Source organism: Erythrolamprus reginae, chromosome Z (genome assembly GCF_031021105.1).
Source record: "Erythrolamprus reginae isolate rEryReg1 chromosome Z, rEryReg1.hap1, whole genome shotgun sequence".
Classification (NCBI taxonomy): domain Eukaryota; kingdom Metazoa; phylum Chordata; class Lepidosauria; order Squamata; family Dipsadidae; genus Erythrolamprus; species Erythrolamprus reginae.
The window spans coordinates 87006581-87033934 of NC_091963.1; the positions used below are offsets into that span (position 1 = coordinate 87006581).

General features: G+C 44.2%; 2 protein-coding genes across 8 annotated transcripts in view; both read right to left on the bottom strand.

The window, feature by feature from the left end:
* Positions 1 to 27354, bottom strand: part of SEC61B (SEC61 translocon subunit beta) — a 1118247-nt gene that overhangs the window by 239032 nt on the left and 851861 nt on the right. The window lies entirely within an intron of this gene.
* The window catches only part of INVS (inversin), a 426566-nt gene that overhangs the window by 221867 nt on the left and 177345 nt on the right, over positions 1 to 27354 (bottom strand). For all 7 annotated transcript variants that reach the window (XM_070727774.1, XM_070727772.1, XM_070727775.1 and 4 more), the window contains exons 4-5: positions 8868 to 9041; positions 7390 to 7557 (exon numbers count right to left, since the gene is read on the bottom strand). In XM_070727774.1, the coding sequence (XP_070583875.1) occupies positions 7390 to 7557; positions 8868 to 9041 (342 nt within the window). The remainder of the gene's footprint in view (positions 1 to 7389; positions 7558 to 8867; positions 9042 to 27354) is intronic.

The following is a 27354-nucleotide window of genomic DNA, read 5'->3' on the forward strand; positions in this document are numbered from 1 at the left end:
GGTAGTTAACCAATCTTATTGGTAGAGACTGAGTTAATTATTTACATATTAATTAGGTACCGCCCCCTTGTATCCCCCATGAGCTCAGTTTTAAAAACGAAGACAATGTAAGAGGATAACCAATTTTTATTGTCAATTGTCCAACCAAAAACAATGTCTGCCCAACTCCGGCGTCCCTGAACTTAAACAGTGCCGGGTGGGTTTGGACTCTCCTTCCAGTGCAGCGAGAAGACCGTTCAGGTAGGTACAACGGTCCTTCTCCACTGCAGCTGGAAGGAGAGTCCAACATGGGATATGCCAAAGATTAAGGCCCATGGGAGGGAGAAGGTCTTGTCAGGGACGTCGTGGAGGCACAAACTCGTTGCAAAACACGCCTTCCAAACGCTGCGTCCGCTGAAGCAAACGAATCCAACTTATAATGTTTAACAAAGGTGGAAGGAGCCGCCCAGGTCGCGGCCTTGCAGATATCCTCTATGGATGCTTGCGTGGCCCAGGCAGCTGATGTGGCCGCGCTACGTGTTGAATGACCCGTCAGTCCTGATGGTGGGGTCTGGTCCCTAGCCTTGTAAGCTTCCATGATACAATCCTTGAGCCATCGACTAATAGATTTAGAAGACAGGCCTAGACCCATCCTATGTGGCGAGAACGATATGAACAACTGTTCAGATTTCCTGAATGTTTCCGTACGTCTGATGTAGATTTTCAGAGCTCGCCTGACGTCAATTTTGTGCCATCGCAATTCAGATGGATGATTTCCATGAGTACAAAAGTCAGGAAGTATCAATTCCTGTTTCCTATGAAATGTAGAATTCACCTTTGGTATAAAGGTGGGGTCCAATCTTAGCACAACTCTGTCTGGATAAAACATACAGAGGTCCGATCTGACAGATAATGCCGCTATTTCTGACACTCTGCGTGCCGACGTGATTGCGACCAGGAAGGCCGTTTTAATGGATAGCAGTCGTAGGGAAATGGACCTCAAAGGTTCAAAAGGTGGTTTTGTCAATGCTTTGAGTACCAGCGTAAGGTCCCATGACGGAAACCTCCGGACTGGCGGGCTGTGCTTGTTTGTAGCTCCTCGTAAAAAATCCCTCACCCACGGGTGGAAAGCCAAGGAGCGTGTCTCTGGAACTTGTATCATAGTGGCCAGGGCTGCCACCTGTCTTTTTAGGGTGTTAGGGGCTAACCCCCGTTCTATCCCCTGTTGCAGAAATTCCAACACCGGGATTACCGATGTCTCCTTCGGGTTCAGATGACGTTGGTCACAAAACTTACAGAATGCTTGCCAGGTTGCCTGGTAGATTCTTGACGTCGACAGACGTCGTGCTGCCTGTATTGTATCAATGACCTTCTCTGGTAACATCTGTTGCCTCAGCCTGCTCCTTTCAAGTGCCACACGGTTAGATGTAGCCACTGGGGATCCGGGTGTTGCAGGTTCCCTTGACTGAGGGCGATGATCCGGTCCGGAATCCTCCACGGTGGTGACACCGATAGTGCCACAAGGTCGGAGAACCATGGACGTCGAGGCCAGTGAGGCGCCACCAATAGCACCTCCGCTCTCTCTGCCAGGATCTTCTCCACCACCCTGGGAATGAGACTGGTGGGAGGAAAGGCATAAAGTAGACCGGGTGGCCAAGGGGAGAGGAGGGCGTTGGTCCCTTCCGCCCTTGGATCCGGAAAACGTGTGTAAAACCTGGGCAGTTGAGCATTCTGCTGACTGGCAAACAGATCCACAGAGGGAATGCCGAATCTTTGAGTCATCCGCTGAAAGATGGCGGAGTCCAAGCTCCATTCCGATGGATCTAGAATGGTCCTGCTCAGCCAGTCCGCCTAAGTATTGCTGACGCCGGCAATATGTTCGGCCAGGATGCCAGGTGAGTCTCGGCCCAATCGAAGAGATGGTTGGCTTCCTCCATGAGGCGCTGTGACCTCGTGCCCCCCTGATGATTTAGATGGGCCCTGGTTGCAACATTGTCTGTCAGGACCCGCACGTGTCTGTCCTGCACCAGCGGGGTAAACGCCTGGAGGGCCAAAAACACCGCTCTCAATTCGAGGAAATTGATGTTGACTGGCTCCAAGTCCTTGTCTGACCAGAGGCCCTGGGCCATGTGATGTCCGATGTGAGCGCCCCATCCTAAAAGGCTGGCGTCTGTCGTGAGGGTTACTGGGCTTTGGAGCCGAAAGGGGGAGCCCTTGCTTAAGGCTGGCGATGTCCACCATCGCAAGGACTCTCGGACTGCCCGTGGAACACGAACCTTTTGGTTGCAGTGGCTCCTCCTGGTTCTCTGAGCTGGGAGCAAGAACCACTGTAGATCCTGGATGTGATGTCTTGCCCAGGGAACGATGCCTATGGCTGACACCAATGTCCCCAGGATTTTGGATAACAACGCCAGGGGAACTCTCCTGTTGTGCTGAATGCTGGAGATCAGTTGCCGTATGGTGCGTTGTCTTTCCGGAGACAGAGATACCGTGTTTGATAAGGTATCTATGACTGCTCCGAGATGAAGTAATCTGGTGGTGGGAGACAGGTGACTTTTCTCCATATTGATCGTGAAACCGTGAGATTCCAGTGTTTGCACTGTCCTGTCCAAGTCGTTCCTGGCTCCCGATGGTGACCTGGACAAAACGATTATGTCGTCCAGGTAGGCCATCAGCCGGACTGATCTCTGGCGCAGGTCTGCCGTCAAAATGTCTAACAGTTTGGTGAAGGTTCGAGGGGCCGAGGAGAGGCCGAACGGCATGGCCCTGTACTGAAAATGCTCCCCCTCGGTGCAAAAGCGGAGGAACCGCCGATGACTTGGATGTATGGGCAAATGGAGGTACGCTTCCTTGAGGTCTATTGATGTTAATAGATCGTGGGAGCGTATGGAAGCTATAATTGTCTGTAAAGAGTGCATTCGAAACCTCCTGTATTTTATGAAAACATTCAATTGTTTCAAGTTTAGTATGAGCCGGCAGCCTCCTGAGGCCTTGGGTACTATAAAGATCACTGAGTAGAACCCCTTTCCCTCTTCCTGTTGGGGTACCGGCTCTATAGCGTGAATGTCCAATAAATGCTTTATCTCCTCTCGGAGTTGTAGTCTCTTTTGTGAGTCCCGTATCACGGGGCAATGAAGGAAGCGGGATGGTGGAGGCTGGACAAACTCCAGCCGCAGCCCTTGCGAAACGGTGGCTAAGGCCCATTTGTTGGATGACGTGTGTAGCCAGGAGGGACTGTAATGTTGAAGTTTCCCTCCTATCGGCATCCCGGCTGAGTCACTTGGAGCGACGAAAACCTCTCTGGTTACCTCCCCGAAATGGCCGTCTCGATTGTTGGTAGCCTCGGGGTCTGTCCTGGAATGACCCCCGATCGGATCGAAAGGATGACTGATTGTATTGGCCATATTGGCCTGGAGCAAAGGATCTTTGAGCCTGACCCGTTCCTGAGGTGGCTTCCCAGCGAGGGTTCTGGCGCCTTGTGTATGGGGCGGACCTGCGGTCCTGTCTCCTATTTGCCCTGGGGAGCACCTTCTTCTTGTCTCTGTCCTCAATGAGGACCTTCTCCAAGATCTCCCCGAACAGCATAGACCCCTGGAACGGGCTTGAGGCCAGCCGCCATTTAGACTTCAAGTCTGCTGGCCAATTTCGCAGCCAGAGAAGGCGTCGTGACGACATAGTCGTTGCCATGCTCCTAGCCGAGAACTTCGCCGCATGGAGGGTAGCGTCTGCTGAGAATTCCGCTGCCGCTCGCAGCTTGCTCAGGTCCTGCCTGAGGCGTCCATCCTCTGACCCGAGCCTGGCTTGCATTTCTTGCAACCACATAATGGATGCCCTATTGATGAATGATGCCGCGGCAGCCGCTCTAAACCCCCAGCCGGACATCTGATGTGCCTTCCTCAGCAACATCTCCGCCTTCCTATCCTCAGGCTTCAAGCTGTCGCCAGTTTCCGAAGGCACCAACGCACTGGAGACAAGTGTCACTACCGGTTGGTCAATTGGCGGGAACTCTAGGAGTTTTTCCACCTCCTCGTCGAAAGTGTAAAACTTCCTCTCAATGTTCGAAGGTCCCTGCGCAGCCGCTGGGTGTTGCCAAGGCCGCTTGACTCCCTCGACAAAGATGTGGGAGGCTGGGAAGTGCTCAGTTTCCGGCTGAGATTCCTTGAGAAGAGCCTCCGAGGTTTTTGTTGTGTCAGCAGGGTCAGTCGCCTTAGGCGTGCCTGCGAGGTTCATCACCTGCTTGGCCTTACAGAGCAAGGTTCTGAATAGAGCAGGTTTAAACAGGCCTACCGCTGGTGGCGGTTCTGGTACTGTCTCATCCTCTGACCAGTCATATTCCCTGTCACTCTCTTCAAACTGTGGTTCCTCCATCAGCGACCCCACGCCAGAAGGGGGCGGTACTGTCCAAGGATTTCTTTCTGGAACCTGTTGTGGGGGCCTAGCGCCTTGCTGCACCCCCGTAGCAATGCCCTGTGAGTAAACATTGGCAATGATTTCCTGCAGGTCAGGCGTCATCTGTTGCCAGGAGCCCGATGGGCCTCTTAAGCCTGCTGCCGTGGGGGTAAACGTAGCTGAAGGCCCCTGCAGGCTTCTGACCGAATGGCCTGCAGACCCCGGTCTGTTCCAGGAAGCGCCAGGAGATGGCATGGCCTGAGATATTGGTATAAACTGTCTATCAGGCGACCAGTCCCCTGTTGGCATGCTCCCAGTGGCCCCCAAGGGAGATTGGGTGGTCAGTTGGTCAGGGGTCATTTGCTGCCGCTGGGTAAGGGGCAATCCTGAGGGAGAGGGCTGCAGGGCCGCTTCCAGTTTCTTTTCAAGGGCCTTAATACGCTTCTCCGCCTCCTTTAAAGAGGAGCTGGAAGATTGGGAGGCTTTTGTCTTATCCTTTGCCTTCCCTTTGCCCTTATCTTTGATGGCGGGGGAACTGCTCTTGTCATTCCCGGCCTGTTCTTCCATAGTTACTCAGAGTTATGTTGATAAACAGAAATTTGGCTCCACGCCCTTATGACTCGAACCAAAATGGCGCCTCGGCTTCCCAGCCTCTTGCGCCTGCGCACTGGAGCCTAATCGCCCCCTCTCGCGCTCTTGCCGCCAGAATGCTGGCCATTCGCGCCTAATTGTGCTCCGCCCACGATCTTATCCAAGATGGCGGCACCCGTGCCGTTCCCGGTCTTTTCGGGCTCGCCGCTACCCGCTCTGCCGCTGATGGCGGTCTACGCCAGGGTAGTCGCCCTGGCTCTCGCCTCCGCTGCCCACAATAGCCTGGTGGCCTCAGCGGTCGCGCTGATGCAGCGGCTCCGGCGGCGGCTCTGGCGGCGGCTTTTTTTCCTTTTTTGGCGGCGGCGGCTTCCCTCGCCGCCAAACAGCTGATCGCTCTTTCGGCGAGCCTCGCCGGATCTTCAGAGCGATATCAAGCCTCCCAGTGGGGGGGGGCGGACCCCCCCACCTTCGGCTTGCAGCCTTAGTGTGGCCTCGGAGGCCAGGGACCCCAGGCTGGATGCTCCTCTGCGGGGTGTTCCCTCGGAGGGAATACAAAACCCCTGAGGAGTAACGTTGGGGGTGCTGCCCGCGGAGGGCAGGGACCCCTTACCTCCTGTTCTACTGCTGTCAGCTCCATCTGAAAAACAAAGCAGAAAAATTAAACAGGTTACAACATTTTATTAATTATTTTCTTAATTACTAGCTCTAATTAGCTTAAGCTCAAACTCAGTAAGTCTCTACTCTTAGACTGAGTTTTTAAAAACTGAGCTCATGGGGGATACAAGGGGGCGGTACCTAATTAATATGTAAATAATTAACTCAGTCTCTACCAATAAGATTGGTTAACTACCCATGTTGGACTCTCCTTCCAGCTGCAGTGGAGAACAATGATCATCTCCTTGGTTGCTTTTTTTCAATATGCCAGTATCTCAGAAATCTCTGAATCAATGTACCATTATGTTCTTGATGCATTTTTTGAAATTCTTCTTTGGAAAATCATGCTTAAAAAACTTGCAAATACTTAATAAATGGTGCTCCCAGCCAGGGGGCTGCGATAGGGGCAGGACGGGCATTCCCGAAACACGCGGAGAAAACCCTCTCGCAGCCCCCTGGCCCCCTGGCTGGGAGCACAGATGAGGAGGAGGAGAAGCCGCAGCCGCCACGGGAAAAATTGCTCCCCAAGGCGGGAGGTGGAGAAAGCCGGAGAGGGGGCAGATCGGGTGGGTGGGTGGCAGCGGCGAGAGGCCAGGGGCGCAAGGGGGCCGGAGGCACCATGGGAAGGCGGGGGGCGGCTGCGGCTCTGCGGCCGGCAGGGGGATGGGGAGCGTGCACGGTGCCTCCGCACTTTCGTCGCTCCCTGCCCCCAATTCCAATGCCCAGCTCCTTGCGCGCCCTTGGAAAAGGGTGCACGGGGGGGGGATATTTTGGGGCGCGCGCATGTGCACGTGGGCAGTTTACAGGGAACAGTGTCACAGGGTACATAAGGAGAATAAAATACATTCATCAAGAATACAAAGATACAACACAGTGATAGTCAAGGTTATTAATAAGCTATCAAATCATATTAACAAACAAATAAAAACAGTATAAATTGAAAGAAACAAGTAACATGGTTATAGTAGTAAATGGGAAGTGATAGATACTAGGAAGGAAGAGAAGAATAACAGTAATACAGTCTTAGTAACTTATTTGGCAGTGTTGTGGGAATTAGTTGCTAAGCAGAGTGATGGCATTTGGGGAAAAACTGTTCTTGTGTCTAGTTGTTCAAGTATGCAGTGCCCCAGAGCATCGTTTTGAGGGTAGAAGTTGAATCAATGTATGTCCAGGATGAGACTGTAGATATTTTCACAGCCCTCTTTTGGACTCATGCAGTATACAGATTCTCAATGAAAGGCAGGTTGATAGCAATTATTTTTTTCTGCAGTTCTAATTATCTGTTGAAGTCTCTGTTTGTCTTGTTTGGTTGCAGAGCCAAATCAAACAAAAAGACATATTAGAATTCCAAATCTCTTCCACTTTCCACATTTTGGCATTTAGGAACTTCATATTTAACAATGTATTTCTGCCTTTCACAGATACTCATTAAATTGTTTGAATGGTGCTTGTTGGTGGTTATAGAATTCTGAGCTTTATGGTAATGCAATTTTGAAATTTATCAAGTAACCTTCAATAAATCTACCCTTTTATTATATAGTTCATTTAGTCAAGCCTTAAGCAATGAGACAATAAAGATTGTAGCAGCCATTTGAAAAGTTTTTTGTCTCACTTCACTGTCAAGTCAAACTATTAATTGTTTTCTTTTTTGACACCTAACAATAAAGATTCAGAAATTTATTCAATATTTTAAACAGATATTACTGCAAAATAAAGTAAAATTTTAAGTATTTTTGGTGTAACATATGACCAACATTGAGGGGGAAAAAATCATACCAAAATGCATTTGACAGTATTAACCGCACTGGGATCCTTATGATTAGTTGCCCAATGAAGTGGAATTCTGCCTTCAATATCTGGGATTCCAATGTTAGAATCATGTTTAATAAGAATTTTCACGTGCTCTGGATTATTGTAATAGGCACTCCAGTGAAGAGCAGTTTGCTAAGAATAAAAGTAGACATAAAGAATATTTTTTAAAAATCCAAAATGAAATAAATTGCAATTGAAATCAAATAATATAGTTGTAGTATGCCTTTGTAGAATGCCTTAAAGAGTTTGATTAGGACAAATGAGACCAAGGTTGAGGTTTCCATTTTACTTTGGAGTTTATTAGATAACCCTGGGCAAGCTTTTTAACATCTCATACGGTTCTGTTGTGAACATAAATTATGGGAAGATAGATAGATTGATACCCTTTACTCTTAATTAAAACAATGGTCCCAGTTTGTGATCTAGGAAATTCTGGTGGTTCATGAAGATAGTGAAAATAATATAGAACCAGTCTGGGGTAATAGTTTAGAAATCAAGCTAGAAAGTGGGAGACCTAGTTCTTGAGTGAAATCAGAGGGAACCAGTTTGATCCAATTACTTTCTCTTAGCCCCAGGAAGAAAGCAATGACAAATCACTTCTAAAGTATCGCCAAGAAAGCTACATGGACTTCTCTGGGAAGATGCCAGGAGTCAAATAACATACTAAAGTTTACAATGTGCAGTCCAACCAAAAATGTCACAAGGTTTCAGAATTCACTAACATATCTCAAAATTTGACAAGCTCATAAAATTCCAACCATTAGTTCTTGTTAAAAGAACAGATAAATACACTGCACAATATATTTGGAAACTCGGTGTTGGAAAAACAATAGATTCAACAGATAAAGTGTGTCATGAATCCATAACCATTATTTTTCCAACACCGAGTTTCCAAATACATTTTGCAATGGAAAGAAAAAATGTAAAGTGAAAAAAGATAATAAAATTTTTAACACTGAAACAGATTTGTTCAGGAAATTTATAATTATTAAAAAATAATAAATAAACTAAAATGATAGAAATAAATTAAATATGACAATTATTTTTATAAATTTCAGAGCCTGAAAACAATTGAAGTTAAGTACTTAGTTAACAGAAAACAGCAAATTTCTGTTTAGTATCTAACGATAGACTATTGCGTAACTATAATATTCAATGGTTTTATGGCTATCCAGAAATGGAATGGAAAGTATTAATTTCTTGCTTACTATTTTTTTGCATTATTTGTGAAAAGACAAAATTGATTCAGAACATGTTGACTCCAGATTTCTCTACAAATTTTAAATTTAGATTTGATTCTAGATTTTAGATATATTTTAATATTAAATGAATTCCATCAAAACAGACCAGATATTTAAAATAGATTACTATGGTTAAAGCTTCTGATAAAGTCTTGATAGAATATTTTCAAGTAGATAACTCTGTTTACCAAACATTTTTACCTTGTTCTTGTCCTGCGTATCTATTTCTCCTGGAGCCATATATTTTAACAACAAAGCTAAGCACTTTGGACTCTTATGCTGGGTGGTTAGATGTAAAGGAATGATTTCCTCCAAATCCTTCTTCATCCAATTTGCTCTATGAGCAAGTAGAAGTTTCATAAAGCGATAATTGCCCTAGATAATTTAATGGAAGAGGGAAGAGAAAAGAGAAAGGGTTAGGTTAAGGTTAAGTTAAATGCAGCTAGAGTAGGGATGGCGAACCTTTTTTGGTTCACGTGCCAAAAGGAGGGGAAAGCACAGAGGGTCATGCGTGTGCATGCCTGGCGTCATAATTCCATGCAACCCTGTGCATACGCATGACACTTCCCCATTCGTGGCACACCCATTTCTCAACTTGAAACAGGCCATTTTGGAGGCCCTCCAGGAGGCCCTACAGGGGGGGAGGCTGTTTTCGCCCTCCCCAGGCTCTTGGAAAGGCTCTAAAGCCTGGTGAGAGAAAAAAAATGGAACTTGCAGTCCAACTGGAAGTCAGCAAATAGAATGTTTCCAGCCTCCAAAGGAACTGTGGGGGTGGGAGGGAGGGTGTTTTTGCTTCACTAGGCTCCTAGAAAGGCTCTGAAGCTTGGGGGAGCAAAAAACAGGCTTTTCCCACCCCTTCTGGAGGCTGGAAACACCTTTTTCCTGACTCCCAGTGGGCCCAGAAGGCCCGAAAATCATCTGGCTGGCATGCGTATGTGCACTGGACCTTAGCTCACATGCCCACAAATATGGCTCCATGTGCCACTTGTGGCACATGTGCCACAGGTTCACCATTACAGAGTTAGAGGATAAAAAAAGAATACACACTCCTGTTAAACTACCAAAAACAGATAAAGATAAATCACTTCAGAATTTTTTCCACCTTTAATATAGCAATATATAATTTAATATAATTGTAATATTGAATTGAATAACCACTTGAAATCTTTTAGGGGTAAAAATAAAAAATTGTAAAAAATATTTATAAAAAAATAAAAAGCATACAATAACCTGTTTGCATAAGTATAGAGATTTTTCTCTATACATAACTGATGTTGTCACTTTTGAAATGTAATTATTAGGAAAAATGACTGTGTGTGTTTTTCTGTGTACACACACACACACACACACTGTACACATTGACACAGTGAATGTATTAATTTGATTTAGAAGATCACCCATACAAATCAATCAAATGAATGAATGAATGAATGAATGAATGATTCTGGGCAGATAACAAATATAAATAAAATGGCAATGCAGCACATAACAAAACAACCAAAAGTGGACTCTTGTTCAATGGGACCTTAATTATTATTATTATTATTATTTATTAGATTTGTATGCCGCCCCTTTCCGTAAACTCAGAATGTTTGGGGAAACAGCCAGGTCTTAACAGATTTCCAAAAGGCAAGGTTTTGAGGCTTGCCATATGTCATAGGGGACATTGTCCCAGAGAATAGTAAAAGGTACACAACCTAGATTCTATAAGTGACAAGATTTAAAAGGAGGAACATGAAGCATATACTCTCCATGGAAGAATATGTTATGGATGTTATTGGAGATGACAATTCCTCAAACTGTCTTGTCTAATTTTTAAATGTCTGTCTGTCTGTCTGTCTGTCTGTCTGTCTGTCTGTCTGTCTGTCTGTCTGTCTGTCTGTCAAAATATCAGATCCACCACCTTCAGCTTGATGCCTTATTGGTGTTCTGCCATTAATTGGGGAAGGGGGGGGGAATGGCCAATAAACTTGTTTATGATTGGAAATTAGGAGAGGGAATTGACTTGTCTTCATCAAAACCATCAGCCAAGGCCAAAATAGTGTGGCCAAGTACATCCAGGATTTCTGTGATTTGGCCTTCAAGCTCAACATTAGGCCACAAAACACCCAGATTGGCTACTTAACGACAGGCTAATTGGTGAGATCTACAACACCTACATCTCCAGGGACTCCCTTCTATTTATGGCAGATATGCCCTGGCTGAGGAAATAGAGACTGACCTCACCTGAAACAAGCATCATCCAGGAAGGGTAGCAAAAATCCTTCCCAGAGAAGAAAGAGTGCAGACAGTTGCCCCAAACCCACAGCCTATTTCAAGTATGAGAAGGAGGGGAACCAGGATGTTGAATGCAGATCCAACTTAGTTATGGGACCATCTTCTGCATCATATATCCCAGCGGCCTGTCAGGTCCCACAGAATTGGCCTTCTCCAGGTCCTGTTAGCTAGATAATTTCGTCTGGATGGGCCTAGGGGAAGAGCCTTCTCTGTGGCGGCCCTGGCCCTCTGGAGATTCCAGAGATTCGCACTGCCCCCACCCTCCCCGCTTTCCACAAGTGTTTAAAGACCTATCTCTGGCAGCAGACTTGGGGCCATTAATTCCACCATCTTGCCCCAGCCGGTGAATGAATGTATAGGTTGATTGACTGAATGTGAGTGATAGTTTTTTTAAGAAATGGGGTTTTTAGTATGTTTTAATTTTAAATTTCCATATGATATATATTCACTTTTATTGTGAGCCACCTGGGTCCAAAAAATAGGGTGGCATAGAAATCAGTCAGTCAGTCAGTCAGTCAATCAATCAATCAATCAATCAATCAATCAATCAATCAAATAAATCTGCCTAGAAAACAGCCCTGGGACCCACCAAAAAGACTGCCAAGCCATCGCTGAGAGCTTATGAGACAGGCCTGGAAGGAGTGTAGAATTAATCACATCTGCCAGGGATGGCAAGTGGAATCTGACTTGCAAAGTGGAAGAATTGGGGGAGAGTGGTAGTGACTGTAATGACAACTCTCCAATAAGTGATCTAATCACCCTGTTGACTGTCCCCATTGAACTGACAATCCTTGGAATATAAAGTTGGCATTCTGGACTTAGGTTGCACCAAGTGCTTGATCAACCCAGCCCTAGTGGAGAAACTACGGTAAGACTTAGACCACTCAATGTACTGGTGGCATTCTGCCAGTTAGATGGCTCCATAGCAAGGGAGATGCCGAGCTGATAGAAATAGGATAGGGATGCCCCCAGAGACTCTGAATTTTATTGTGGCCCAGGCACAGAGAATTATTTGGGGCTGAGACTAGCATGGCTATGGATTTCCATCAAAGTACCAGGACTTGCAGGATGTATTTAGCGTGGAGGGCTCCGATGAACTCCTACCACGCCAGTCAATGGACTACGCCATAGAAATCTTGCCACGGCCTAAGCTACTCAAAATAGACAAAACTGAAGCAGGGATTTATCCAGCTGGCTCAACCAAGGTTAGCCACTCCAGTACTGTTTCACCACGGTGAAACCTACTGGAACAACCTAATATTCCCCTCTAAAGCAACTTATCAGGCTGGTCTAGGGAGTCCCCAACATTGGCAGTTGGGGGAGTACCACCAGCAGCCCCCAGTCCTGGGGGCAATGCCACCAGGGGCTTTCTTCCCTGGAGTGGGGTGGGCACAGAGCCCATGGACCCCGGGATACCCCATGCAACCAAACATCGCACTGTGGATGACAGCAGCATAGCAGATCCCTGTGATGTTAGGTCTGGGCATGCCTGTCCCTCCTCCAGCAACCGGGCCCCTCCCTGCAGGTAGGACATGGGGCTTAGGCCAATAGATGCAGCAGGGAGGGGGTCAAGTTGGAGAGTCCCCCCAGCAGGCTATAATCCTACAGGCTGCATCTGGACCAGTAGCAGTCCCTCAAGTCCAGGAAGCCACACCTCAGTTATCCACCACACTCAATGGTGACCCAAAGAAGCTGTCCTTTTTCCTCCATCAGATGTGAGCCCATATCAATGAATATGGGGACAGACAGTTGATTGACAAAATAACTGAGGGCATGAATGAGGGAAAAGCAGAATAGGTGGCCGAGCTCCATGATGAAGTGGCCCCCGAGCTAGATGACATAGGCAATTTCATCAAGTTGATGAGGGTCAGATTTTATGATGAGGCCCCGCAGGAGTGGATTTGGTCATTTTATAGTTTGTTAGCCAAATTTTTTCCCATTGGTCCAGATGGATAGCGTGCCCGATATTATTTGCCCAGCCAATTAGGTTTCCTTTAACAATTTCCTCTAAATTTTTATGTTCTAGTAGTAATTTGTATATATTTGTAATTGTTTTTTTGTTCGGACCTAGTGGAATTTTATCTAGTGCTGAATCCTGTTTCTGAATTCCATATTTTTTCCTATCAATCTGTAATCTAGATTCCTATCAATCTGTAATCTAGATTTGAATATAGGGCCACCAATCTATTTTAATTCCTTCTTCCTTTAATTGTGTTAATGATTTCAGATTAATTTCTTTATCTATCACATGCGACTATTTAACCATTTTTTCTAAACTTATTGTGTTCGGGTAAATTGTAGCCTCCATATTCAAAAACCATAGTGGTATTTCTATGTAATGTTGTTTCTTAATTTTACTCCAGATTTCTAAGAGGGATCGTCTAATTTTGTGGTTTTTAAAGTATGAATGGGTAAGGATTTTATCATCCCAAATAAAGCTATGCCACCCTGTCTGGAGATCATGCCCTTCTAGAGCTAGTTGTCTGATATTTTTAAGTTGTACCCATTCTTTAAACCATACTAGTACCGAAGCCTGGTAATATGTTCTAAAGTCTGGCAAGGCCAGTCTACCTTGTTTTTACTGTCCTGCATCCATTTTAATTTAATTCTTGGTTTTTTACCTTCCCAGATAAATTTGGATATTATTTTTTCTAGATTTTTAAAAAAGGTTTCATCTAATCTAATTGGAATTGTTTGGAAAATATAGCAGCTTTGGTAATATAGACATTTTGACTGTAGCTATTCTTCCTAATAGCGAAATTTGAAGTTTAGTCCAATTCTCTAATTGTATCTTTATTTTATTTATTAATGTGCCATAGTTATCTTCTTTTATAGTGATACATTTAGCAGATATGATTATTCCTAAGTATTTAATTTTTTCTACAATTTCAAAGTCTAATTTACTAAATGTTCTTTATGATTCATCGTCATATTCTTAGTAATAATCTTTGTTTTAGATTTGTTAATTTTGAATTCTGCTAGCACTCCATATCTATTTAGTTCCTCCAACAATTTTGGTCCTACCTATAAAGGGTTTTCAACAATAAAGATAATGTCATCAGCGAAGGCTTGCAATTTAAATTCTTGTCCCTTAGTTTTTAATCCTGATATTTCTTTATTATTACGGATTTGTCTTTAATAAAGTTTCAATGCATAAGATAAAGAGCAAAGGGGATAAAGGGCACCCTTGGCGCACTCTTTTGAAAATTTGAAAGATATCTGTAGTGACCCCATTAATTATTATTTTGGCTGTTTGTTTTGTATATATTGTTTTAATTACCCTAATAAAATTTGGTCCAAATTTTATGTTTTTTAATAGTTCAAATAAAAATTCCCAATTTAGATTATCGAATGCCTTTTGTGTGTCTACAAATATCAGTGCCATGGCTTTTTTTGGGTGTACATCATAAGATTCTAGGGTATCTAAAATTATTCTAGTATTGTTTTGAATGTGCCTATCTGGGAGAAAACCAGTTTAAGTCTGTTGGATATAATAGTAGTGAAAATTTTATAATCCGTATTCAATAAGGAAATAGGTCTGTAATTAGCTATTTTTTCTTTTTCTTTTCTATTTTTAGGAATTAGAGTTATTAATGAGTCTGTCCAGAAATTGGGTAATTTACCTAATTTTAATACTTCATTATAGGTTTTTAACATCAAATTATTCAATACATTGTCTAGTTCTTTATAACACTCAACAGGAATCCCATCCGGTCCTGGAGTTTTGTTATTCCCTTGTCTTTGGATAGCTGCTTTCAGTTCTTCTTCAGTTATTGTTTTATCTAGTAATTCTCTGTTGAGCTCCGATAGTTATATTCGTTTAGATAATTATGTATATCTTTTTCTTTTGTTTCTTCTTTCTGGTATAATGCTTGGTAAAATTCCATTGCTATCTTTTTTTTTTCTATTAAAGTAAATTGTACTATTTCTTTCTCATCCTCTAATTGTTGAATATATTTTTTTCTTTCTCCTTTTTTAATTTTAATGCCAGGTATTTACCTATTTTATTTGTGTGTTCAAAATGCTTTTGCTTTATACTTTTCCTTTGGGACACTATATATTGAATAATCAGGTTAATTTTGAATAATCAGGTTAATTTTATAATCCGTATTCAATAAGGAAATAGGTCTGTAATTAGCTATGAATTTATCTGCTTTTTCATAAGAGTCAATTTTGATTTTCCTATCTTTCCAAGTAATTAGTAATCCTTCTCCGATTAACCAACCAATTTGTTTGTTAAGTATTGGAAATCTCTTCTCCTTTCTCTTATGCTTTCCAGAATCTGCTTTAGTACTATTATCTCTTTTCCTGCATACATTAACGGTTCACCCCTGGTGCTTTTGTAGATTTTGTCTCTTACCGCATTCTTTGTAAACCTTATATGGCAGGGGTTCCCAAACTTTTTACACAGGGGGCCAGTTCACTGTCCCTCAGACTGTTGGAGGGCCGGATTATTAAAAAAACGTGTGAACAAATCCCTATGCACACTGAACATACCTTATTTAAAGTAAAAAACAAAATGGGAACAAATACAATATTTAATATTTATTCTCCCTCTTTCTCTCTCTCTCCCTTTCTCTCTGTCCTTCGGTCTTTCTAGTTCTCTCTCTCTCTTTCTCTCTGTCCTCTCTCTTTCTCTCTCTCTGCTTTCTTTCTCTCTCTTCTCTCTTTCTCTCACTCACTCTCTTTGTATCTCTCCCTCTTTCTCTCTCTGTCTCCTCCTTTCTCTCTCTCTCTCCTTTTCTATCTCTCCTCTTCCTTTCTCTCTCCCTCTCTGTCTTTCCCTCTTTCTCTCCCCCCTCTCTTTCTTTCTCTCTCTTCTCTTTCTCTCTCTCCCTTTCTCTGTCTCTCTCTTTCTTTCTCTCTGTCCCTCTCTTTCTTTCTCTCTGTCCCTCTTTCTTTCTCTCTGTCCCTCTCTTTCTTTCTCTCTGTCCCTCTTTCTTTCTCTCTGTCCCTCTCTTTCTTTCTCTCTCTTATCTCTCCTCTCACTCACTCCCTTTCTATCTCTCTCTTTGTATCTCTCTCTTTCTCTCTCTCCTTCTCTCTCTCTCTCCCTCTTTCTCTCTCCCCCTTTCTATCTCTCCTCTTCCTTTCTCTCTCTCTCTTTCTTTCTCTCTCTTTCTCTCTCCCTTCTTTTCTCTCTCTCTTTCTCTCTCATACACCACACCGGCAGCAGAGAGAGAAAGAGAGAGGTAGAGATTGCGCGCATTACCGGGTGGTGGAGGTGGTGTGGGGCTGGACGCTGGGAGCCGGAGATGCGGGGGAGGGTGAAGGGGTGGACGTGGCTGCTGCCTCTCAGCTGGGGCCATGCGGGGCTGCTCATCCAGCGGGGCGTGGACCGGCAAGCTGCCCTCCGCTCTCTCTTTCTCTCTCATACACCATGCCAGCAACAGAGAGAGAAAAAGAGAAAGAGCAGAGGGCGGCTTGCCAGTCCACGCCTCCCTGGATGAGCGGCCCCACATGGCCCCAGCGCCGGACTCCGCCATTGATCTCCACCCCCGTTCGGCTCTGCAGCTGAGAGGCAGCAGCCACGTCCACCCCTTCGCCCTCCCCCGCGTCCCCAGCACCCAGCGTCCGGCCCCACACCGCCTCCACCACCCGGTAACGTGCCCGATCTCTACCTCTCTCTTTCTCTCTCTGTTGCCGGCATGGTGCATGAGAGAGAAAGAGAGAGAGCGGAGGGCAGCTTGCCGGTCCATGCCCCCCTGGATGAGCGGCCCCGCATGGCCCCAGCGCCTGCCTCCACCCCCGTTCTGCTCTGCAGCTGTAAGGTGCGTCCACTCCTTCGCCCTCCCCGGCACCCAGCATCCGGCCCCATGCCGCCTCCACCTCCCAGTAAAGCGCCCAATCTCTTCCTGCAGGAACGGGTGGTGGGGTGCTGCGAAGGGCCGTGCTTGAAGGCCACTACAGCGCCGCAGTCCCATATTGCTCACTTCTCCGGCCAGCAAAGCCGGCTGCCCGGGAAAGTGGCGTGTTTTTAAAATGCAATGCTTTCCTGCATCAGCCAGCAAAGCCGGGCAGTCGGCTTTGCTGGCTGAAGAAGCGAGCGATCTGGAGCTGCGTAGCTTTGCGCAGGGGGGACAGGGGGACAGGGCGGTCCCCGCCGCCTGTGTCAGCGGCGAGGTGTGCTCGCCTTGTGCCGTGGGGGGGAGGCGATGGAGGTCAGGGGTTTTCAAGCAGCCGCCTCCCCCCCACACACACACTTAGCTATGGTGCACTTAGCTGTGACTTTCAGTGGAGTTTTTCAATTGCCAATCGCCTTTTCATGAATTTCGCATCCACTCACCGCGGAGGAGAAGGGGAGGAGGAGGTGGAGAGGCAAGGGGGCGGGGAGGAAAGCGGGCCTGCAATTGGCCAATTTCTTTCTCGCCTTTAGGGAGAGGAACTGTTGCTGCTCTGCCATAGGGCAGCAACAGTTTCTCTTCCTAAAGGCGGCAAAGGAAGGGGCCAATTGCAGGCCCGCTTTCCTCCCCGCCCCCTTGCCTCTCCACCTTCTCCTCGCTCAGCAGCCGACCGCGGTGAGTGGACAGGAGATTCAGGAGCCTATTTTATTGACTCGTGAGCTGCCGCGGGCCGGTTAAAAGACCTCGTCGGGCCGCATCCTGCCCGCGGGCCGTAGTTTGGGGACCGCTGTTATATGGACTTCTCTCAATAATTTGAAGCGCCTAGCATAATTAGTTTATACCCTATAAACTTCATCTATATGATTGCTAAGTCCTTCTTCATCTATTTCTAAAAGTTACGTTAATATCTCAATAATTTTTTTTTAAAGATCTTCACCATTGGACGCTGAGATATTCTGAAATTGAAGGCAGACAACTGATTTCTCCATCTCTAACATTGCCACTGCTCCTTTGAGCTCTCTATTGGCTGCTCTCAATTGATTAGATTAGATTAGATTTATTGGATTTATATTGCGCCCCTCTCCGCAAACTCGGGGCGGCTCACAACAATAATAAAAACAGTACATAGTAACAAATCCAATTCCCACCAATCTAATTACAATTTTAAATTTAAAAAAAATCATAAAACAATCCCAATATATATATATATAAAAAACCCAGACACACAGTCAATCAATCAGACGGCAAAACAACATGGGCAAGGGGGAGATATTTTAATTCCCCCATGCTTGACGACAGAGGTGGGTTTTAAGGTGTTTACGAAAGGCAGGGAGGGTGGGGGCAATCCTAATCTCAGGGGGGAGCTGGTTCCAGAGGGTCGGAACCCCCACAGAGAAGGCTCTTCCCCTGGGTCCCGCCAGACGACATTGTTTAGTCGACGGGACCCGAAGAAGGCCGACTCTGTGGGACCTAACCGGTCGCTGGGATTCGTGCGGCAGGAGGTGGTCCCAAAGATATTCTGGTCCGGTGCCATGAAGGGCTTTATAGGTCATAACCAACACTTTGAATTGTGACCGGAAACTGATCGGCAACCAATGCAGACTGCGGAGTGTTGGAGTAATATGGGCATACTTAGAGAAGCCCATAATTGCTCTCGCAGCTGCATTCTGCACGATCTGAAGTTTCCGAACACTTTTCAAAGTAGCCCCATGTAGAGAGCGTTACAGTAGTCGAGCCTCGAGGTGATGAGGGCATGAGTGACTGTGAGTAATGACTCCCGGTCCAAATAGGGCCGCAACTGGTGCACCAGGCGAACCTGGGCAAACGCCCCCCTCGCCACAGCTGAAAGGTGTTTCTCTAATGTGAGCTGTGGATCGAGGAGGACGCCCAAGTTGCGGACCCTCTCTGAGGGGGTCAATAATTCCCCCCCCCCAGGGTAATGGACGGACAGGTAGAATTGTCCTTGGGAGGCAAAACCCACAGCCACTCCGTCTTGTCTGGGTTGAGTTTGAATTTGTTGACACCCATCCAGGCCCCAACAGCCTCCAGGCACCGGCACATCACTTCCACTGCTTCGTTGTCTGGACATGGGGTGGAGATGTACAACTGGGTATCATCGGCGTATTGATGATACCTCACCCCATGCCCTTGGATGATCTCACCCAGCGGTTTCTTCAATCTTTGAATCTGTCTTCACTATGGTGTCTTCCATTGTTTTTATTTTTAGGTCAAGGTTGTCTATTACTTCCTGTATTCATTTTCACTTTTATCTCTTCCATATTCCCATTCATCATCTCGAAATTCCTATTCGTTTGGTCTTGATTTTGCCTCATAGTTTTTTGTGTTTTGGACATCGTCTCCTGTGTCTTCACCATGAATTCTTGAATTAGGTCTAATGAAGTTTGAATTGATTGCAGCATTGGGCCCTGCCCGTTTTTCTTTTTTTTTAAATAAACTTTATTGATTTTTCTTAAAATTGACATACAGTGGTACCTCAAGATACGAACCCCTCGTCTTACGAACAACTCGAGATACGAACCCAGGGTTCAGAAAAAATTTGCCTCTTCTTACGAACTTTTTTCGTGTTACGAACGCCAAACCCGAACTTCCGGGTTCGGTGTTCAGGAGGCTGCTGGGAAGCCCCCCAGCTATTTTAAAAGGTGACAGCCGGGCGGCGGGGCTTCCCAGCAACCTCCGAACGCCGAACCTGCAAGTTAGGGTTTGGCGTTCGGCTTCGGGAGGCTGCTGGGAAGCCGCCCGGCTGTTTTAAAAGATGACAGCCAGGCTGGGGGGCTTCCCAGCAGCCTCCCAAACTCCGAACTTTTGCCAAACTTCCGGGTTTGGTGTTCGGGAGGCTGCTGGGAAGCCCCCCAGCCCAGCTGTCACCTTTTAAAACAGCCGTGCGGCTTCCCAGCAGCCTCCCGAAGCTGAACTCCAAACCCGAACTTCCACGTTCGGCGTTCGGAGGCTGCTGGGAAGCCCCGCCGCTCGGCTGTCACCTTTTAAAACAGCCTGGGGGCTTCTTGGCGGCCTCCCGAATGCCGAACTCGGAAGTTTGGGTTTGGCGTTCGGCATTCGGGAGGTCGCTGAGAAGCCCCTAGGCTGTTTTAAAAGGTGACAGCTGGGCGGCAGCGTTTTTTTTTGGGGGGGGGGGTTTGATTGCACGGATTAATTGACTTTACATTGTTTCCTATGGGAAACAATGTTTCGTCTTACGAACCTTTCGTCTTACGAACCTCCCCCTGGAACCAATTAGGTTCGTAAGACGAGGTATGACTGTATACACAAACACACATTTAATTTAATTACCGTATATACTCGAGTATAAGCCGAGTTTTTTAGCCCCAAAAATGGGCTGAAAAACACAGCCTCGGCTTATACTCGGGTCATTGACAAAGTCACCACACGAGGGCGCCATTGCTTGAGCCAGAGCGAGGAGGCACCAGCTTTTGTCCCCTCTGGCACGCGGTAGTTCCTCTCCCTAGCTCAAGCAAAGAAGGCAGCCATTTGCAATGGTGAGTCGGATTAAAAAGGCCCCCTGCTGTCAGATTCTCCTCCCCCTCCTTTGAAAGGATTTAAACTGTTTAAAAAATGGTATTTTGTGGTAGTTGCTGTCCTTGCTTGGATAGGATCTAATAATGTGTTATGAGGCAGAACTAGACAGGAATTCTTTTTCTATCTGTCTATCTTTCTATCTATCTATTTTTCTATCTATCTATTTTTCTATCTATCTATCTATCTATCTATCTATCTGTATCTATTTCTATCTATCTATCTATCTATCTATCTATTTTTCTATCTGTCTGTCTATCTTTATATCTATCTGTCTATCTATCTATCTATCTATCTATCTATCTATCATCTATCTATCTGTATCTATTTCTATCTATCTATTTTTCTATCTAACTATTTTTCTTTCTATCTATCTATCTATCTATCTATCTATCTATCTATCTATCTGTATCTATTTCTATCTATCTATCTATTTTTCTATCTGTCTGTCTGTCTATCTATCTTTCTATCTATATCTATCTATCTATCTATCTATTTCTATCTATCTATCTATCTATTTTTCTGTCTGTCTGTCTATCTATCTTTCTATCTATATCTATCTATCTATCTATCTATTTTTCTGTCTGTCTGTCTGTCTGTCTATCTTTCTATCTATATCTATCTATCTATCTATCTATCTATCTATCTATCTATCTATCTATCTATCTATTTGGTTTTCTATGCTGATAACCTCACAGCAGCTAATGCTGAAGCTCTTCTTTGGATACACTTATTTGTTTGTTTGTTTGTTTATTTATTTAATTGGATTTGTATGCAATCCCTCTCCAAGGACTCAGGGTGGCTCAAAGCATATATAAAAACAGAACAATAATGTAAATCCAATTACTAACTGAAGAACTGCAGTGATTCATTGAACAAATGTGGCAAGAAAAATCGTAAAATGAGGCAAAACTTACTTAACCAATCTCTCACTTAGCAACAGAAATTTTAGCTTAATTGTGGCCGTAAGTTGAGGACTATTTGTACAAATGCTAATATATTCAAAGAAAAAAACCAGCAGCAGTAGTTCTGAGAGCTGGTGTCTCTCAAAATTCTGCCAATAGGCCCATCTGACAGATGTTCTGAGATGTCAAGCAAGAGCCTGAACTCTCAGCTCTTTGAGTGCTATAATATATGATAGGTAAAAGAAAGATTGCCTGAGCAATGCCAAGATAGACAAAGATTTATCACATTCCTTGGTTGCCTTGAAGTCTCTTGCCTACAAAGAAATATCCTATCGGAATGTTTCCCAGAGCTCTTAATTGATTAGTTTCAAGTGCTGATCTCACACATTCAGAAATTAATTAAGGATTTGTACCTGTTCATCCCACCCTGACTCCCTATGCATCTAAATGATGGCTCAACCAGATTCAGAACATACAAGGCTTTCTTCTTAGTCCAACTTAATGCTACAAAAGACTAAAATATCCTTCTTCCTCTTGATTTAACCTACTGAAAATATTCTTAAAAAGAAAACAAAATATGCCAGACTGCATTTATCATCAAAACATATTCAGGCTATTAGTTAAATGATCGGGATTGTAGCTAGAAAGACAAAAGAAAGGGATTTTGATTAACGTCCAAATGCTGAGAAATACATTTTTAAACAGATGTAAGGTCTTGCATGACTTGCAGTTGAATCTCCCCGTCTGGGAATCAATTACAGCTCAAATATTTTTATAAAACATTACTGTGGCACAATGAAAAACAGGCGGAAAGGCAGAAACAAATCACCTGTATTGATATTGGTTTGTGGCCTGTTGCAGTGTAGCATGCGTGTTAGAATAGGATTATATCATATTATATATATCTGGACCTCTAACATAAAATGCTCTGCTTACCCTGATTCTATTACAGCCAGGATAGGATGGAATTAACTTGCTTAGTCTGTATTTCTGGTGAATTTTGCAACAGGAAGACAACTGACCATAAAAGGGTTCAATAAACATCTCACTGATAAACAAGTATACATCACTCCAAACAGGACATTATATGATCAAAGGGGGAAATTTACATGGCCTGAAGCAAAACAGGATGAGACTGTGATAAAAGACTTTGACCACGGTAAACAGGAGATTGGTTGTGATAAGGCAGAAGGCTTCAGAGAAATTAGGTGTGAGAAACATTTGCTCAAAGGAAATTATTCAAGGAAATTGGTTTGTGATATCTGGGGAAAGGAAGGACTCAAAGATATGTCATGTTTGAAGTTATGTTATTGGATGTTTGTATATCACTTGACATGTACGTGTAATTATCCCCATCTGCATATGCTCCCAAATAAAAAGGGGTGCACAGCTCAATACTGTGTCACATCACCCAGAGAGAAAATGTGTCCAAGTTTTCTTTCTAGGATTGGCGTTCGTTAGTGACCACCCCTTGGCTGGGTTGCTCTAAGTCCCTCTGAAGACATTGTCCTCCTCAGGGACTTTGCAGCACCTCAGTGGCCATTAATCATAACAATCATTTTTATTGCAATGGACTCTTCTTTGGCAATACCCAAATACTGGGATTTTGTCAGTCATACCATATATAAGATAGAAAGACCTTGGCAGACTGGAATACTGGGGCCTATTTAGCCAAATGAAATTAAATGATCAGAAAAATAGAAACATAGAAACATAGAAGACTGACGGCAGAAAAAGACCTCCTGGTCCATCTAGTCTGCCCTTATACTATTTTCTGTATTTTATCTTAGGATGGATATATGTTTATCCCAGGCATGTTTAAATTCAGTTTCTGTGGATTTATCTACCACGTCTGCTGGAAGTTTGTTCCAAGGATCTACTACTCTTTCAGTAAAATAATATTTTCTCATGTTGCTTTTGATCTTTCCCCCAACTAACTTCAGATTGTGTCCCCTTGTTCTTGTGTTCACTTTCCTTTTAAAAACACTTCCCTCCTGGACCTTATTTAACCCTTTAATATATTTAAATGTTTCGATCATGTCCCCCCTTTTCCTTCTGTCCTCCAGACTATACAGATTGAATTCATTAAGTCTTTCCTGATACGTTTTATGCTTAAGACCTTCCACCATTCTTGTAGCCCGTCTTTGGACCCGTTCAATTTTGTCAATATCTTTTTGTAGGTGAGGTCTCCAGAACTGAACACAGTATTCCAAATGTGGTCTCACCAGCATTCTATATAGCGGGATCATAATCTCCCTCTTCCTGCTTGTTATACCTCTAGCTATGCAGCCAAGCATCCTACTTGCTTTCCCTACCGCCTGACTGCACTGTTCACCCATTTTGAGACTGTCAGAAATCACTACCCCTAAATCCTTTTCTTTTGAAGTATTTGCTAACACAGAACTGCCAATACAATACTCAGATTGAGGATTCCTTTTCCCCAAGTGCATTATTTTACATTTGGAAACATTAAACTGCAGTTTCCATTGCTTTGACCATTTATCTAGTAAAGCTAAATCATTTACCATATTACAGACGCCTCCAGGAATATCAACCCTATTGCACACTTTAGAGTCATCAGCAAATAGGCAAACCTTCCCTACCAAACCTTCCCCTATGTCACTCACAAACATATTAAAAAGAATAGGACCCAGAACAGACCCTTGTGGCACACCGCTTGTAACCTGACTCTGCTCAGAATACTCGCCGTTAACAATAACTCTCTGATGTCTACGCTTCAGCCAGCTGCAAATCCATTGAACTATCCAGGGATTAAGTCCAATCTTCACTAATTTATCTATCAGCTCTTTATGTGGAACCATATCAAAGGCTTTGCTGAAGTCCAGGTAGGCAATATCCACGGCACCACCTTCATCCAACACCTTTGTGACATAGTCAAAGAAATCAATGAGATTAGTCTGACATGATTTGCCTTCAGTAAAGCCATGCTGATTTGGGTCCAATAAGTTATTGTTTTTTAGGTGCTGATTTATCCTCTTTTTGAGTAGAGTCTCCATCATTTTAACTACCACTGATGTCAAGCTAACTGGCCTGTAGTTACCAGCTTCTTCTCTACTGCCCTTCTTGTGGATAGGCACAACACTGGCCATTCTCCAATCCTCAGGAACTTCTCCTGTTAACAAGGATTGGTTAAACAAATCAGTCAGGGGGGTAGCAATGACAGATCTGAGTTCTTTAAGAACTCTGGGGTGGATGCCATCTGGACCCATTGCCTTATTTATCTTTAATCGTTCAAGTTCTTCTAAGACATCGGCTTCTAAGATCACTGGAGCTGAATCCGTACAGCTGGAAGCAATGCTATATCCCTCCATAGTAGTATTTTGTAAGGTGTCTTTTGAGAAAACTGAACAGAAGTAGCTATTGAAATGGTCAGCGATCTCCTTATTCCCATTAATGCATGTATTATTCCCGGTACTAAGTTTCGTGATGCCGCAGTTTTTCTTCTTCTTATCACTAATATATCTGAAGAAGGTTTTATCCCCCTTCTTTACTGATTTGGCAATTTCTTCCTCTTTTGAGGCTTTAGCAGCATATATTATCTGTTTTGCCTCCTTCTGTCTCATTTTATACACCTCCCTATCAGCTATACTTCCAGACTCTTTATACCTCCTATAGGCAGCCTTTTTTTCATTGACTATAGCCCTTACATCATTGCTAAACCATAGCGGTTTCTTCTTCCTTTTACCTTTAGTTATTTGTCTTACATACAGTCCAGTGGCTTTTAAGATGGCCTTTTTTAATACAGTCCACTGGGTGCTCGCTCCTGCCATTTTATCCCTCCCCTTTAATTCATTATCTAAATATTCCCCCATTGCATTAAAATTTGTTTTTCTGAAAGTAAGATCCTACATTTAGCTTAAAAAAAATACATGCATTGGTATAGCATAGGTGGTATCTGGCTCACTAGTAGTAAGAGATTAGAAGTGACTTCCAATTTCTTGCCATTTTCCCATTACTTTTTAAATGGGAAGCCATCAGAAAAGATCACGAAGCAATTATGGGACCACCGAACAGGGCAACGTTCATGATTGTGAGTTGTGACTTAAATGTCTGAATCACGATAACATGACCATGGGAATGCTGCAATGGTACAACCTCATAGGCCAGTTATAAGTTGTTCAGTGCCATTTTAACTCTGAACAGTGTTCAGAGTTACTGAACTCTGAATGAATGGTCATAACCCAAAGACTAACTGTATCTTAGCAATTTCTTGAGATAAACCAAACTAAAACCAATTATAAATTTTACATTATCTTTCAATAAATTTTGTTAAAAGAATCTTTGGATGCAATGGACTACTAAAACAATACCTCATACTGTCAAGCCTTGAAATGTAACCTCCGCATTTTCCTAATTCCTTTCTTGATGTGATTAATTTCATTTGCTCATCTATGACATTTTCTTCCATGTTATCAGAAATAGAGAATTTGTCCCATAGTCTACCTCTTCCTTTTGGAAACATTAATGGCAAACATATATTTATTATCTTTATCAAGCTCATTTCCCTGGTCTCCTGGACCAGCTTTATGCAGACCTCCACTTTTTGCTTTGCCTGGCCAGTCTCCCCATGCAGCTCTTCTGCCTCTTCCTCCTCCTCCACTCCAGAGATCTGTCAATTGACCAGAGAAATGCAGTGGACATAATATACTTAGATTTTAGCAAAGCATTCAACAAGGTGGACCACAACCTTCTGCTCTCCAAAGTAAAGAAGAGTGGAATCGACAGTAATACAATAAGATGGATTGAAAACTGGCTGACCAATCACACCCAACGAGTAGCCCTCACCGGGACTAAATCCACATGGAAAGAGTTAGGCAGCGGGGTACCAGAGGGATCAGTCCTCATCCCAGTACTCTTCAACATATTTATCAACGACCTAGACGAGGGAATAGAGGGGGAATTAATTAAATTCGCAGATGACACCAAGCTGGCAGGAGTGGCCAACACCCCAGAGAATAGACACAGAATTCAAAAAGATCTAGACAGACTTGTACAGTGGGCTGAAATGAACAAAATGAAGTTCAATGTAGAGAAGAGTAAAATCCTGCACCTAGGCAACACCCCCCCCCCAAAACATGCATACAAATTAGGCGAAACCACACTCACCATGAGTGACTGTGAAAGGGATCTTGGAGTCTTAGTGGATAATCAGCTAAACATGGACCAGCAATGTGCAGCAGCGGCTAAAAAAGCCAACACAATCCTAAGCTGCATGAACAGGGGGATACACTCCAAGACCAGAGAGGTAATAATACCACTCTATAAGGCCCTGGTCAGACCGCACCTGGAGTATTGCATCCAGTTCTGGTCACCACACCTCAAAAAAGATATAGAGACTCTAGAGAGGGTGCAGAAAAGAGCAACTAAAATGATAAAGAGACTAGAGACCAGGTCATACGAGGAAAGGTTGCTGGAACTGGGCATGGATAGTCTAGTAAAAAGAAGGGTTAGGGGGGACATGATAGCTGTATACAGGTACTTGAGGGGTTGCCACAGAGAGGAGGGGGACACACTGTTTTCCAGGGCACCAGAGGGCCGGACGAGGAACAAGGGTTGGAAACTGACCAAGGAAAGATTCAACCTGGAGATAAGAAAGAATTTCCTGACAGTGAGAGCGATCAACCAGTGGAATGGCCTGCCAGCGGAGGTTGTGGACTCCCCAACTTTGGACATTTTCAAGAGGAGATTGGACTGCTATTTGGCTGGGGTGATGTAGGATTTCCTGCTCAGGTAGGGGGTTGAATTCGATGACCTGTAAGGTCCCTTTCAACTCAAATAATAAATAAATAAATAAGGCAGCAGTTGGACTAAGAGGACTCCGCTTCCTGCAAACATTTTCCTCTGAGCTTCCACGTGCAGCAGCATCACCTTCCACCTCCTGATTTGCCTGGGCTGAGGGGTACCAGACAGAGAAATGATAAAACCCGGATATTTGAGATCTGGAGAAAGACATTTCCTTCAGTGTGCTGAATGCATATATGTACACATGTACAGGCATATCTGCACCATTCCAAGCTTGGGGACTTTCATCCACATCTGAGCTAGCAAGTTCTCAATCATGCCTGGCCTTGAGGAGAAAGACCTCTCCTT